Source organism: Ursus maritimus, unplaced genomic scaffold (genome assembly GCF_017311325.1).
Source record: "Ursus maritimus isolate PB19 unplaced genomic scaffold, ASM1731132v1 scaffold_20, whole genome shotgun sequence".
NCBI classification, from domain to species: domain Eukaryota; kingdom Metazoa; phylum Chordata; class Mammalia; order Carnivora; family Ursidae; genus Ursus; species Ursus maritimus.
Genome location: NW_024424453.1, coordinates 32,102,346 through 32,117,944, shown reverse-complemented (window position 1 = coordinate 32,117,944; position 15,599 = coordinate 32,102,346). Strand labels below are relative to the sequence as shown.

Below are 15,599 nucleotides of genomic sequence, written 5' to 3'. Positions count from 1 at the left end.
CCCTTGAAAATTGCTTGTCATAAATTCAGGAATAATTTTTTCTAGAATATACGACAAACAGATTTAGTGAAGTCTTCCCATTTCTTTGTATTACAGAACCCCTCTCCATGCGGCCGCCTTCACAGACCACGTAGAGTGTTTACAGCTGCTGCTCAGCCATAATGCTCAAGTCAATTCTGTAGACTCTTCTGGGAAGACACCTCTCATGATGGCCGCAGAAAATGGACAGACAAATACAGTTGGTAAAGACACTGGTTAAGGCTTGCGTTATTCTAATTTTGTAATGCTATATTGCTTATGTGTGTTTGACTTAAGGAAAACTTAGATCCCAAGCCTTCTGACTCTGTCACATTTGCCACTATTACCTCCCCACTCCTGAGATTTAAAACCTTTAACCCGCTTTCAACCCACATTTTTATGGAGGGCCACAATGCTTTCATTTGCCCTTGCAGATTGGACAGTCTTACTATAGCAAGGCAGTGTAGGATAGCAGTTAAGACCCTGGCTCTGGAGTTAGATGGACTGCATATGAGTCCTAGATCTACCAATTAAGTGACCTTATACCTCAAATTTTTCATTTTTAAAGTTGAGAAAAGTAACAGTGCCTACTTTGTAGGGTTATTGTGAGAGTATGAATCCAGAGCACTCAACGCAGTATTTGAAATTTAGTAAGCTCTCACAGCATAAATGTTAGTTGCCATTGTGTCTGTGACTTACAGGATAAATGATGATATAGTGTGTACATTTTAGGTTACAGTATTTTTCTTAAGCTTTCACTAGAGGGATATTGTTGCTTTGTATCTTTATTTCTCTACAGTGAGTTTATTAGTAATCTAAGATATGTATTCATAAATATAAGACTTGATGCAATTTTTCCTCCCAGAGATGCTGGTTAGCAGTGCTAGTGCAGATCTGACTTTACAAGATAACAGTAAAAACACCGCCCTCCATTTGGCTTGCAGCAAGGTAGGTACACATTTTAAGGATATGTTTTCATTGTTTATATCAACAGTGGCATTTTCCCCAAATTTAGTTAAGTTTTTCTACTTCACTAAAATGAACAGAGCTAGAGATCGAACCTCTCTACTGATCACTGGCGTTAGATTTCTTGAGGGAAAAAAAAATGCTGATCTATTAGGCACCATGATATATGAAAGTCTCCAGTGGGCCAAGTAAGTTTTGGAGTGTAAGCCTAAATGTAATTATTATCTTTCTTAATCTTTCCAGTCTTAAATATTCCTGTCCTCTCCCCTAACCCTATTCCACCAACACACCTGGACAAATATTCAAGGCTTGATTAGCCAGGAAAATTCATGACATATATGTGGTGATGTACATATTGTATGGACAAGAGTTGAGGTTTATTGAGTTTATATATTTATCTTTAATGATATCTAAGTTTTTAAGAGTTATTTGCTGTAATTTTAGGGTCATGAAACTAGTGCCTTGTTAATACTGGAAAAGATAACAGATAGAAACCTCATCAATGCAACCAATGCAGCCTTGCAAACGTGAGTATTTTCATGTCTGGTGTAAACCTTGTGACCTATAATTATAAAAATGATTAATAGGTTATTTTTCTAACACGGGATCATTGGAATCAGTCTCAGAAGCAGTTAAAAAGTAGAGAACAATTTTTATAATTGACAAAACTCATTTCTAAAGTCATTACAATTAAAAGGCGTATTATTTGAAAAGGTTTTGTACTGAAACTTTATTATTGAAAATACTGTATTTTTTCTTGATCTAATTACCCATAATCTTATGTAGGAAAATAATACTATTCTGTGTGTTTTATGAAAATCAACTGGAATAATGTTATTTGACCCCAGCAATAAATGAGGTAAAAAGCTTGACATGTGTCTGTAGACTAGGGAGATTTCAGAAAGATCAAGCTCTTAATGTGAGCAGCTATCTTTCAAGTGACCGGTTAGATCTTAGATCAAAGTCTCCCATTTTTCTCTCCCAGTTTCCATTTGCTGTTCTACTTTGAGTCTTGGTTAAAAACAAACAAAAAAGCCACAATTTTGTAATACTGGTTCCTATTCAGGTATCAGTCAGATCTGTTCAGGGTCCAAAAACTAGTCACAGAACCTCTAAATTATTTTCAAAGCCTGTTGAAATTTGTGCTATTGCAATTAATGGGTTTTATTGTATATTCTATTATATGTATTTGCCTACCTCATTTCTTAAAACAACTTAAGAATGCAGTCTAGTTAGTAAAATCTTCTTAAACATTGAGTCTTAGAAGGAAACAAACTAACTAAAGGTGGATTGCTGGGGGTGGGGCAATGCTATGCTTATGCACATTGCAGGCTTTGGCAGTACACTCCGCACATTGATTTTGTTGTCCCCCATTCCCATCTATATTGCTATTAGGACTGGGTACCCCAATTTTTATTTCTGGGTCGTCACAACTTAGCAAAAATGCCCCTCAACAACCAGAATTGAGAGAAAGTGTGTGTGTGTGTGTGTGTGTGTGTGTGTACACTCAGGGCCATGTACCTATGTGTGTGTACATATATATTTTCCCTCCCAGACCTCTGCATGTTGCTGCCCGAAATGGGCTGACAATGGTGGTTCAGGAACTTTTGGGGAAAGGAGCAAGTGTGCTTGCAGTAGATGAAAATGGTAAGTAGTTCTGTATTTTCTTTCCTTAACCTATATTTTACTAGAAGCTTTTATCTTTCAATCCATATTTGAAGTGAAGTAAATGTGGATATTTTGTATTGGTCGAAGAGGAGAGCTGAAATTAATATTGAATAGTACTTTGTGGCAAAGGGAATAAGGGCAAGAAAAATAAGCAAAGTCTATATAACAGACGAACTTCTGAATTTCACTAACTTTGTTTTAGTGTTACCACCTTCATTCAACTTAGCATTTGAAGAATTTGTTCTGTCAGCAAATACTTAATCAAGGCCCTTAAGAGCCAGCTTCTTATCTAACGTTAATCTTCCCACCACTCACTAGATCCTCTCCTCTTAAGCCTACTTGAGACTGTCACTTTAACAGTTCTTCACTATGTCCTGTAATAAGGACTTTTTCTAGGACTCTTCCTAGATTATTCCCACGTGTATATAAACATTATTTCCCTCATCTTAAAAAATCTTCTGTCAAGGGGCACCTGGATGGCTCAGTCGGTTAAGCATCTGCCGTCGGCTCAGGTCATGATCTCCACGTCCTGGGATGAAGCTCCCTGCTCATTGGGGAGTCTGCTTCTCCCTCTGCCCCTCTCCCTTGTTCGTGCTCTCTCTCTCTCTCTCAAACAAATAAATAAAATCTTTAATAAAAAAAAAATCTTCCACTAATCGAACTATTCCTGCAACTGCCGCCATATTTCTTTCTTCCCCTTTGCAGCACAGTTACTCAAGTGTTGGCTGTCCTGCTGTGCCCAGTGTTTCCCCTCTTTCATTCTCTCCTGAGGCTCCCCGAGTCAGACCTTTTCCCCCGCCACACTGCTACACTGTCCTCAAGATCACCAGTGATCTCCACAATATTGAGTCAGTTCTTAGTTCTTAGTTCTCATTGTACCTGACCTATCAGAATTTGGCACAGTTTTCTTTTCTTTTCTTTTCTTTTCTTTTCTTTTCTTTTCTTTTCTTTCCTTTCCTTTCCTTTCCTTTCCTTTCCTTTCCTTTTCTTTTTTTTTAATAGGTATAAGGGTTTTAATACAGAATTTAAAATATATGGGAATAAGGAAGTAACTGGGGATGTGAAGGTTGCAGTCTGCTGTAGCAAGCGTCCAATATTTCCCCAAATAATCTCCATATTTTCCTTTACGCTGCACACTGTTACGTGGATAAATAGATGCAGATCCCTTTAGGTCGGGGTAAGAGGGAGAGTCATTTGATCTGATTGCAGTATCCTTCCTTCTGTAGATGAACCCAGTCTGCCTTCATTCACAAATACCTGGTTCCTTCCATTGATAACTGGGTGAGGGTTAATAGTACCTTGTAATAGTAACCAAATTCTCTGAAACTGAAGTTTGTTTAATTTTTATTAATTGAGGCATAATTAACATGCAACATTAGATTAGTTTCAGGTATATACTTTTTTCTTTGTTAAACTTTGTTTACTTGGCCTTTAGGACTTAACACTTTTTTGGTTTTCACCCTATGTTACTAGTTATTCCTTCTCAGTTTCTTTTGTGAAGTTTCTCCCTAACTTCTCAATATTGGAAGGCTCTAGGACTCAGTCCTTTTGTTCTTTTTGCTTCCCCTATCTATATCCTGTCCTTTGGTTCTTTGATTACCAGGTACATCAGGATAGTGGTTACCTTTGTGGAAGAGGAAAGGGGTAGTGATTAGTAAGGGACACGTGGGGCTCCTGGTATGCTGGTAACATTCTTTCTTTTTTTTTTTTTTTCTAAGATTTTATTTATTTATTTGACAGAGAGAGAGAGACAGCGAGAGAGGGAACACAAGCAGGAGGAGTGGGAGAGGGAGAAGCAGGCTTCCTGCTGAGCAGGGAGCCTGATGTGGGGCTTGATCCCAGCACCCTGGGATCATGACCTGAGCCAAAGGCAGCCGTTTAATGACTGAGCCACCCAGACACCCCTCTCTTTCTTAATCTGGATAGTGGTTACATAAATGTTTATTTTTTGATAAATCATTTAACTATTTAAAAAATTATAAAATATATAAATAAATATATAGATAAAATATATAAATTAATATATAAATAATAATAAAATATATAAATTTAAATATATATATACAATTAACCCTTGAACAACACAGGTTTGAACTACGCAGGTCATTTAATGCATAGATTTTTTACAGTACCATAAATGTATTTTCTCTTTCTTATTACTTTCTTTTCTCTAGCTTACTTTATTGTAAGAAAACAGTGTATAATACATATAACATACAAAATGTATGTTAATCAACTGTTTTATGTTATTGGTAAGGCTTCCAGTTGACAGTAGGCTTATATTAATAGTTAAGTTTCAGGGAGTCAAAAGTTGTACACAGATTTTTTACTATGCAGGGGTTTGTGCCCCTAGCCTTCCCCCACCCCCCACATTGTTCAAGGGTCAACTGTACGTATATAAGTGTGAAAATTAAAGCATTTGTATGTATAGTAATAGGGAAAACTGTCCACATGTGCAGCAGAAAATGAAGCTGTAAATTAAAACATTTGCTGCTAGAGGTCCGTATGGGATAATCTAAACTTGGCATTATATGGTGTGCTCTCACCGTCTTCTCTCTCACTTCATCCTCAAGACAGGGTCTTGTACCAGCCAGGGTACCAAATGTTTCCTTACTCAGTTTGCTGGTACTTTGTGGTACCTTAAGGGTAAAGTCAGTCTTCTAAAGAAAGGAAGAGTTGAAAAGGAAACATTGGTTTTGGCTTAGCCTGTTTTTAAAGTTTACTTCTTTATCCCTGTTTTTCTTCAGTGTTCTGTGTCCCTAGGAGAAAAGTTGATCAACAGCCAAATGTCATTCCATTCATTCAACACACATCTTTGAGCACCTGCTCAGTGCCTCATTTGTGAATCTGTACACATTTAGATTTCACAGCATGTAAGCACTAAATATAACTACAAATTAATGCATAAGATTCTTCCACCACTCTGAAGGAAGCTTGATCAATCTGAGGGTTTTTGTTTGTTTTAATTCTAGCTCAATATCTTTTGTGAATTTAGGTGGTTATGGATAAGTTTTGAGATCTTGGAGAAATCATCCATCTCTGGGCTTCAGTTTACTCTTCTATAACATAGCATATATATATGGCCTCCTCCCACCCTAAATTTCTAGGACTTTACTCTTTTCTACTGATTGGAAATTTATGAATCATTCTATTAAACCAATTTATTATAAGCCAAGTAATTTAAATTGTCTAAAACTAAGGGCCATTAGGCTTATTTCCTTATCTCAGGATGTTTAATTATTTAAATTTTATCTTTAATTCTAGGCTATACCCCAGCTTTGGCCTGTGCTCCCAATAAGGATGTGGCTGATTGCCTAGCTCTCATTTTGGCCACCATGATGCCTGTCTCATCAAGTAGCCCTTTATCAGCCCTGACTTTCAATGCCATTAACCGTTATACCAACACCTCAAAAACAGTCAGCTTTGAAGCCTTGCCCATCATGAGGAATGAACCTAGCTCCTATTGCAGTTTCAACAACATTGGCGGGGAACAGGAGTACTTATACACTGACGTGGACGAGCTCAATGACTCTGATTCTGAGACCTACTAAGAGGCTGAGCCCAGAGGTCTGAGAGAGGAGTTCTGACACTAACGCTTCAGATTGTGCTTTTTCAGGAAAAAGGCACTTTCTTATTCACGTACAGATTCAACCTAAGAGGAAAGATCGAAGAATGATATGAGAAATATGACATTAGGAAGAAGAGTTGATTTCAAAGGCAAGTTTTGCAAAAGGAACTTCTAGAATCTTGAAATAGACTTGACCAGAGGAAAACACTTTGATGTCAAATTACTTTGTGGAATTGTTTAATTTGGTTTTGCAGTGCCAGGAATAATTTGGGACACTGTGCTCCCTAATCTGCTTACACAAGCAACACTATTGTAAAAGAAGAGATAAGGACACTAGATTTAAATTTCACCAATAAACTACAACTAAATTTAAGGGCAATAAAAGTTTGGTACAGTAGGCATTATGTGCACAGCAAATTGCCAAAGGACCAAGTAACTTAAAAGTTTTTTAATAGAATGCCATTTTGTGGAAACCAGAATAGGTGAAATGAGACATTATCTAAACCAAACTTTAATATTTCTGAAAATGAAGCTGAGATTTGATTTTAAATGTTGATTTTTTTTTAAAGAAAACATCTGAAAGCCTTCAAATACTGTATTAAACCATGAGAGAAAGCAGATGTATTTTTACATTTTTTCTTTTACATTTAAAAATTCCAACTTTTATAATATTAGAATTAAAAACCAGCTGGCTGAGTGCAGTCAGGGTGAAAATACTTGTGATGTAGACAGAGATAGATTGGGGTCGGGCCGTCGTTGCCCAGGTCTGAATAGTTTAGGTTTAAAATTGAACTATTTTTGTTTGAAAATGTAAAGATTTCCTAGAAGAAGAAAATTTCATGAAATCAAAAAGTAGATTATTTTCACCCTATTGCAGTTAAGTGGTCCTGGGGAATGAAGTTTTCGACCTCGCTACTTTGGATGGTACACCTTCATCACTTATGTTACTTTTGTGCCTCCACAATGGATTGGGGGATTTTTGTTTTCACTGTTTAGTGAATAATCAAAAAGAAAAAAATCCCTTGTAATTGATAAGTAAACATCATTGGGTCTCTTGGAAGGCATTTCTGTATTGGGTCCTATTCAGATTCAAACATGCTACTACTTGGGGAAAGAAGCAATTGTCTGCCAAATTGGAAGACTGCCTTTCAAATAACAGAGAAAGGCTGTTGTTTAGGCTTTTAAATAACAATTTATATGGTTCTGCTTTTACTGTAACTGTCACTTTCCCAGTAAGAATGATTTCACATATGTAGGGGGTCTTACAGATCTGGGTGAAGTTCCATAAATTTTCACAAAATGATACCCAATTTCATTTTACCTTTTTGTATTGTGAAACTGGAAACTTTATGACATTGTAAATTTCAGCTGGTTTTTCTGAATATAAAGTGTGAAAACACAGAACAGTATTTTGATCTATTTGATAATTTTGTGGGGTTTTTGAAGAATTAATGAGCATGTACATAGAAATAGTGACTGCTTGAATACTGTATTTACTTGCACTCTTTCAGTACATCAAGATTCCTGTATATTTTAGAGTATAATAAAACACAGATGTGAGTTGTATTTAATGAATAATGTATTTGTATCTGTGCATATTACCTAAAAATCTATAAAGTTTCTAGGGCATTGACTACTAGATTTTAAGCATTTTTTTCTAAAATATTTACAGAAATTATAAATGTAATCCTCCATCTTTTCTTTATAATATAAAGAAGTCATAATGGACCCTTCCTAATTATTAGTGGTAGGAAGGTGAATTTGCATTTTAAAGACAGTGGACTACATTTTCTATTGTACCTTTTGGAAAAAAAAAAAAAACGCAAGAGGATTCTAAAAGTATACGTATGTGTGCTTTCTCTTTCCTTTTAGGAATTCTCTTCTGAATTCCCTGAGGGAATTTTCTAGAATCTCAGAATTGAAAGAGACCTGAGGTTCACCCAGTCTAACCTCTTAACAAATGCAGGAGTCCCTTCTACAAGGGTGATCTTTCCACCTTGAACACTTCCAGTGACTCTACCTCACCAAGCAGTCCATTCAGTTGTTGAGCAGCTCTAACTGTTAGAAAGGTCTTCCTTAGATGGAGTTGAAGCCTCCCTCCCGGTAACTTCTGTCCTTGGGCCCGGGTCTGTCCTCCGAGAGAACGCGAGAACGTTGGAAGGATGAATCTCACGCCCTCTGCCATGTCTTGTCTTTTACAGGCTGTTTGACTTATCTGCTGAAGTGATTTCCAGAAGGACTCATTAAACACAGTTAGATTTACCCATCTAATGAAATCCAAGGTGTAGCTATAAAGTAACAAGCTGTTTTTAACTTATCCTCACACATGCCAGAACTTAGATCCTGCATCACTTTATGTAAATGATGCTCTTACTGAAAATATTTGTGAGGTGGTTCTTTCAATCGCTTGCCCATTAGGAAATCTGTTTCATTGCTTTGTGATCGCATTTTGTGATAGTCTGTCCCCAGCTTGATCAGCCACTTCCTTTGGTCTGCACCCAATGAGGGGAAATCCCAAACTACTGGTCCAAATAGTATTTGAGCAGCCCTAGTATTGTTGGAGTACACACATGGACAACTTCAGTGAATGAACACAGCAGCACAGTAAGTTCCTTTATAGTTACACCTTGTATGTCAAAAGCATTCAGGCCCTGCTCTGTAGTGGTTTTTATACTCAAACACAACAGAAAAGCCTGTTTGCTTTTTTAACTTCTGCATGAAAGATGACGTCTGAAATATCTGATGTGTATTATAGTAATACCAGCTTCTGCTCTAGAACTACTTTGGAGGAAATGGTGGTAATAGCAAATGACTTCCTTTAACAAGACACTCAACTCAGTGCCATTTAGTTCAGGAGCTCTAGGTGTAGCTGTCAATTTGGGGTTTAATTTGGCTTATATTGGACCTTTTAAATGAAATAAAGTTTTTTAATGCAATAAATCAAGTGTCTTTCTTTTTTACATGCAAAACTTATCTTTTAATGTCTAATTAGTATTCCAACTAGTTTTTACTTCTTTAAAAACTTGATGAATTCTCAGTTAGCTGTTTTAATTAGAGTTTAGATGAACCTAAGTGGGCTTCTCAAATACATTCATTCAACAAATATTTATTGCTTGCCTGCCATATACTTGAGGGTGGAAATGGGCAGAAAGTAAGCTTAGAAATTGTGGTGTCCTCTAGGAGTTACAGTCTCATCAGGGAAAGACATATACCTGAAAATAGAAAGTATAAAATTGTAATTGAGGTAGAGATGAACTGCTAAGGAAGGTCAGAGAACAAAAGATGACTTTGGAAAAGAAGATCAGAACAGGCTTCCTGGGAGAGGTGACATTTAGGCTGGACATTGAGGAACAACTATGCTTTGAGCAGGTGGAGAAGGGGCAAATGCTATCCTAGGTGAAAAGAACAAAATCAGTAGTTTATAAAATGGGTTGGTGGAAGAGAGAGGGTGGAATAGGTGTCAGCATTAGCACTCCAGAGCACAAAAAGACCATGCAAACGTACAAAAGAGCTAATTATACACATGTACAGAGATGAGATAACAAAAGTGAGAACAAAAAGACATAAATAGGTGACTGGAGGAGCAAGCAAAGAGGAACTTTAATAACCTTGCTCAAAATCATCTTATGCTGGTAATAGTAACTTAAAATGCCTGTAAGTGTTATCATGTACTGGGTGAGGTTGTAAGTATTTGAAATAAATCTATCCTGTGAGGTAGGTACTATTAATAGTACCGTTTAACAGATGAGGAATGAGGCAGAAAGGTGAAGTAACTTGCCTAGGATCACCTGGCCAGTAATTCGTGAAGCCTAGATTTAAATCCAGGCAGTCATTTGCGTAGTCCATGCTCTTAACCACCTAATGATCTCTAACAGGCTTTCTGGTCCTTGTTGAAACTGGTGATTTTGAAGTTCAACCACATGCTTTACAACTAAACTATGCAAGTTCCTTTCAGTTTTATTCTCCTAAGTCACTAATTTTAGAAGAAACGTAAATGTAACCACAACAGATGTTTATTGAACATCTGCTAATTACCAGAAAGTGTGCTAGGTTCTAGACATGTAGCAGTGAAGGAAGAGATAACAAGATTTGCCCTTAGGATGAGTCTAAGAGAAAGATGTGTACTTAGGTTTCAGTTGCTACTGCTGCCCCAAACCTCAACTTAAAATAATCGTTCTCACTCATGCTTTTGCAGGTTGCCTGACAGGCTTGGCTGGGCGATTGCTTCAAGCTGGAGATCTGGCTGGGCTTGACTACTTGCCACGATTTGAGCTTGGGTCTACTCCATCTGTGTTCCTCTTTGGACTTGGACTAGACTGCAGAAGTTGTCCAGAAGTTCTCCTTGATGACAAAACCATAAGAAGGCAAGCCTGATCACACAAACACAGTTTATACATCTGCATGCATCACATCTGCTAATACTCCCCTGGCCAGAGCAAATCATATGGCCAAGCCCAAACTCCATGAAATGGGGCCATTTTGGCTCTGCCTGTTGGGGAAGGATAGTTTGAGCTCAGTTGCCACAGTTCACGTAGCCCTGAAATGATGAGCCAACCAGTCATTGTTTTCAGTTTGTCCCTAGGCATTCTTGGTAGTCTTTGCTTTTTGCCTGTTCATTCCTATCTTGTGATAGCCCTTCTGGTGTAGGTGATGAAGATGTAAAACTGGGTAGCAGAAATATATCTTGAATGGAAAGTTCTTTGACAGTACAGAACCGATGAGATAGGTGTTAGATTTGCTCTTTTCCAAAGGTGAAGAATCAACGCTTTACCATACCTAAAACTCCACAAGAATGTAGCGCCAGTCGCCTCTTGTGTCTTCCTGTGACCATTCCTTCCAAACCAGAGCCCACTGTAATGGAAGATAGAAAGTAAAGCTTGGCTAGTGACTTCTTTTAAAACAAAAAACTGCTGGTACGTAAAGCACTCCACTCTGTCCAGATCATTTCTCCATCTCCCCCTCTCCAGCACTTGTTTGTTTGTTTGTTTTTAAGATTTTATTTTTAAGTAATCTCTACACCCAACATGGGACTCAGACCCACAACCTGAAGATCAAGAGTCGCGTGCTCTACCATCTGAGCCCGCCAGGCGCCCGCTCCGGCACTTGCAGAAGTCTCCGTCTCTCCACTTCATTCCTCGTTTTTGTGTCCTCATTTTCTTTGTGGTTTTTTTTACTCCTCTTGCCCTTCTTAGGATTTTTATTGATCTTCTCTCTTAAATTGGGATTGAAGAACAGGCTGAAGGTAGAATGTTTCCGTAATTAGAAAAGCCAGTAATTTAATCTTAAAATATTTTTTCCTCTTTACCCATCTCTAAACTTTAAGAAAAGTTGCATTTTCACTTTTAAGACCTATTTAGTCCTTTAGCAAACACTTTGTGAGTACATACCTGTGACAAGCTGTGTATAAATACTGAAACTACACCAGGGATACAGCACTGAACCTGGTATAAAGTCCCTGCCATCAGGAAGCTTTTGTTTTAGTTGGGGAGACGGACAAAAGAAAGATAATGGTGATTACTCTGCAAAGAAAGATTTGTGAGAATAACTGAATAACTATTTGAGATTTTGGTATTTGGGGGAGGTCCTTGAGGATAAAGACTGCTTTGCCTGTTTGTGCACTAGGGGATTACACAAAAATTCTGACGTGAGACACAGATTTTACTGAAAACATGGAAGAATGTTGAAGTAACAAACTAATAAAAGCAGGAAAGAATAGATTGAGAGGGTGAGCTAATCCAGAAAAGCAAACCTGAGGATTCTGCTGAGGTCACCTAACCCAAAAGCATGTCATGGGTCAACCTAGGGATCAGTTGTCATTTGAATAGGGATAGGTTGTCATTTGATCTGGATCGATTGAAAGTGTTTCTTAGATGCCTGTTGGGTCAGCCATCCCCAGTCTATGGCATGTAACTTGCTAGACCTTCCACTAGAAATGAAGATGGTACAAGGCTCAGGATTGGACAGGTTAGCACTAAGCTGTAAAACCTGAGCGAAGCTCACGTAATAGTTGGCCAAGTCCCTCCCCCCAAAATTGGGAAGTTGGTTCATTTCTCGTACCCAAGATAACAGCAGTGCTGTAACATTGTTTGAGATCTAGTAGAAATAATCAAAATGCATTTTTTACTTGATGACCTGCCTCTTGTGTAACCTGCTTTTGAGCTCTGACATACACCACAAAGGTGGCAGGACCTAGCACACATGAGAGAAGAGTTGCTTGTGGTTCTGATACTCATTTTAAGAAATGCCAAAATCCAAGAAAATGTGAATGAAGAGAATTCAAGGGATAGGGGCTTCTGGAGAAGAGCTTTGTCTTTATCCACCTGTAGGTAGCAATAAATGTTTGGGGGCATGGGGGGAAAGGCCATCGATTGCCTGCAGTTAGGCGACTGATAGGAACAGACACAGTAAGTGGTCAAATAGCTTTTACCAACTAATGTCAGTGAAATGGCTGAGAAAAGAACTTCTGAGTCGCAGTAAGAACAGTGACCTTTGTGGCGTTTCAATTTGCTCTAGAGGCATTCCTCATTCCAGGTCTGCAGTACCCTTGACACCATATTCCTGGTGCAGCCTAGTAGTCACAAGAGAGAATAAAGCAAAGCTAGAGCTCTTTCAAAGCCTCATTCCCAAAGAGTTGCCATTATTTGGCCTACCTGATGGTTCCCCATAATGCCTCACTTACAAGGCTGTCTGTAGTTGGGCTAACTCAGAGCGGACCCAGCATGAAAAGTATTCTCCCTGGGGAGGTGTTTGTTGAAACAATTATAGGCAAGAGTTTTAATATTGTACTTGCTTTAGGTGATTAATAAGAGCTGAGGCAAGCAATAGACTAACCAAAGAGTTTAAAAGGAAAAGTGGGGGAATCAATATCCATAGGAGCTTTGGAAAGCTGTGGCATAGTTCTAGGAATCTAGAATCCCATGTTCACACATAGAGCTGTGGCCACCTGTGGAAGACCTGAAGCCACCCTCTGTTCTCACCTGTGGTGAATTTTGAGGCTCTGCACAAACAAGAAGTGAAAGCCAATTTTCAACTGCCAGGCTCAGGTTTGACGGCATGCCTTAACACACATACACACAGCCCCTTGGTGAAAACTAGGAGATTCCGTTGTTGTTGTTGTTGTTGTTGTTGTTGTTGTTGTTGTTACACGTGTTTACTCTCTCTGATCATTAGCTGGCTGCTAAGCTGAGTAAAAATTTCATCGGCCACATATAACAAAGTATACAGACTTCATAGAATTCTTTCAGAAAAGTTACCAAACAACTATAACAAGTAGCAATAACAACAAATCTTGGGGAGGGAGATAAATCTGATTTCCAGAATTGCTATGTTATAGTATTTAAAATGTCCAATTTTCAACAAAAGATTATGATATGCAAAACAATGGATGGCCTATACACAGGAACAGCAGTCAGAAATTGTCCTTCTTCAAGGACATTGGGCTTACTAAACAGAGAACTTAAATTATGTTCAAGGAGCTAAAGGAAACCATGTCTAAAAAATTAAATGAAAATATTTCTTAAATGCCTCACCAAATAGAGAATATCAATAAATAATATAGAAATTAGATTTTAGGGTCACCTGGGTGGCTCAGTTGGTTGAGCGACTGGCTCTTGGTTTCATTTCAGGTCGTGGTCCCTGGGTTGTGGGATCAAGTCTGCTTGAGATTCTTTCCCCCTCCCTCTCCCTTCCCCTCCGTGTCTCCCCCAACTTGTGCACATACTCTCTCTCTCTCTCTTTCTCTCTCTCATAAATAAATGGATAAAATCTTTTTTAAAAAATTGTATTTTAGGGGCAAGCGCCTGGGTGGCTCAGGTGGTTAAGCGTCTGCCTTAGGCTCAGGTCATGATCCCAGGGTCCTGGGATTGAGCCCTATATCAGGCTCCCTGCTTGGTGGGGGGCCTGCTTCTCCCTTTCCTCCTCCTGCTCCCCCTGCTTGTGCTCTCTCACTCTCTCTGTCAAATAAATATTTTTAAAAATTATATTTTAAAAAGCAAATGGAAATTCTGGATTTGGAAAAATACAATAGCTGAAGTAGAGGGCCTCAGTATTAGATTTGAGGAGGCAGAAGAAAGAATCAGTGAGCTTGAAAATATGTCAATTGTGACTATTCACTCTAAGGAATGTGTAGGTTGGGAAGGGGGGAGAATCATAGTCTCAGAGACCTGTGTGACACAATTAAACAGACCAGCATACACACAAGGGAAGTCCTGGAAGAAGAAAAGAAAGGGGGACAGAAAGAATATTTGAAGAAATATGACTGAAAACTTACCAAGTTTGAAAAATGTTAATGTACAAATTCAAAGAGCTCAATAGCAAGTAGAATAAATTCAAAGAGATCTACCCCACATACATTATCATGAAACTATCAGAAAACAAAACAAGTGTCTTCAAAGCAAAAAAAAAAAAAACATGTATAAAGAATCCTCAATAAGATTAATAGCTAGTTTCTCATCAGAGTCCATGGAGGTCAGAAGGTAGTAGGTATTAAGTATTAAAGTAGGTAGTAGGTATGAAAGCTGCTGAAAGAAAAATAGTGTTGATCAAGAATTCTATATCCAGGGCAATTACCCTTCAAAAATGAAGGACAAATTCAGACATTATCAGATAAGCAAAAACAGAAATTGTCACTAGCAGACCTGCCCTACAAGAAATTCTAAAGGGAGTCCTTCAGACTGACATGAGAGAACATTGGACAATGACTCAAATTCACATGAAGAAATAAAGAGCAACAGTAAAGGTAACAGCAAAGTAAATTTAAGACAATATATAAATGTATTTTTGTAAACTCTTATTTCTTATTTAAAAGATAGCTACATAAAGCTGTAATTATAAATCTATGTTGATAGGCACGCAGTGCATAAAAATGTAACTTATGACAACAGCTCAAAGGTACAGGAAGTAGAGCTACATAGGAGAAAAGAGTTGTGTGGTACTGATATTTTGTTTTATAATCTGGATTGTTAAAAATTAAGATGTTGTAAATCCTCAGGACAAACACTGAGAAAATAACTATAAAATACAAAAGAAAAGACGAGAATTAAAATGGTACCCTAGAAAATATCTAACACAAAATAAGCCAGGAATGGAGGACTAGAGAAACATAGAAGACAGACAGGAAACGAGTAGCAAAATGGCAGGTGTAAATCCTACCTTATCAGTAATTACATTAAATGTAACTAGATTAAACTCTGTAATTACAAGATAGAGATTAACCAAATGAATATAAAACATGATCCAATTGTATGCTTTCTGCAAGAGACATGCTTTATATTCAACAACACAAGTTGAAAGCAACAAGATGATAAAGTAAATACCATGTAAGTAGCAACCAAAAGAGAGCTGTGGTGGCTGCATTCCTAAATAACCAATGGGTCAAGAA

At 37.9% G+C, this 15,599-nt stretch overlaps 1 protein-coding gene across 7 annotated transcripts in view; it reads left to right on the top strand.

The window, feature by feature from the left end:
• ANKRD28 (ankyrin repeat domain 28) overlaps positions 1 to 9,156 on the top strand; it is a 193,915-nt gene extending 184,759 nt beyond the window's left edge. For all 7 annotated transcript variants that reach the window (XM_040636838.1, XM_040636837.1, XM_040636839.1 and 4 more), the window contains 5 exons: positions 97 to 242; positions 884 to 966; positions 1,429 to 1,511; positions 2,540 to 2,631; positions 5,917 to 9,156. In XM_040636838.1, the coding sequence (XP_040492772.1) occupies positions 97 to 242; positions 884 to 966; positions 1,429 to 1,511; positions 2,540 to 2,631; positions 5,917 to 6,203 (691 nt within the window). In that variant the 3' untranslated portion in view covers positions 6,204 to 9,156. The remainder of the gene's footprint in view (positions 1 to 96; positions 243 to 883; positions 967 to 1,428; positions 1,512 to 2,539; positions 2,632 to 5,916) is intronic.
• Positions 9,157 to 15,599: the final 6,443 nt, after the last annotated feature.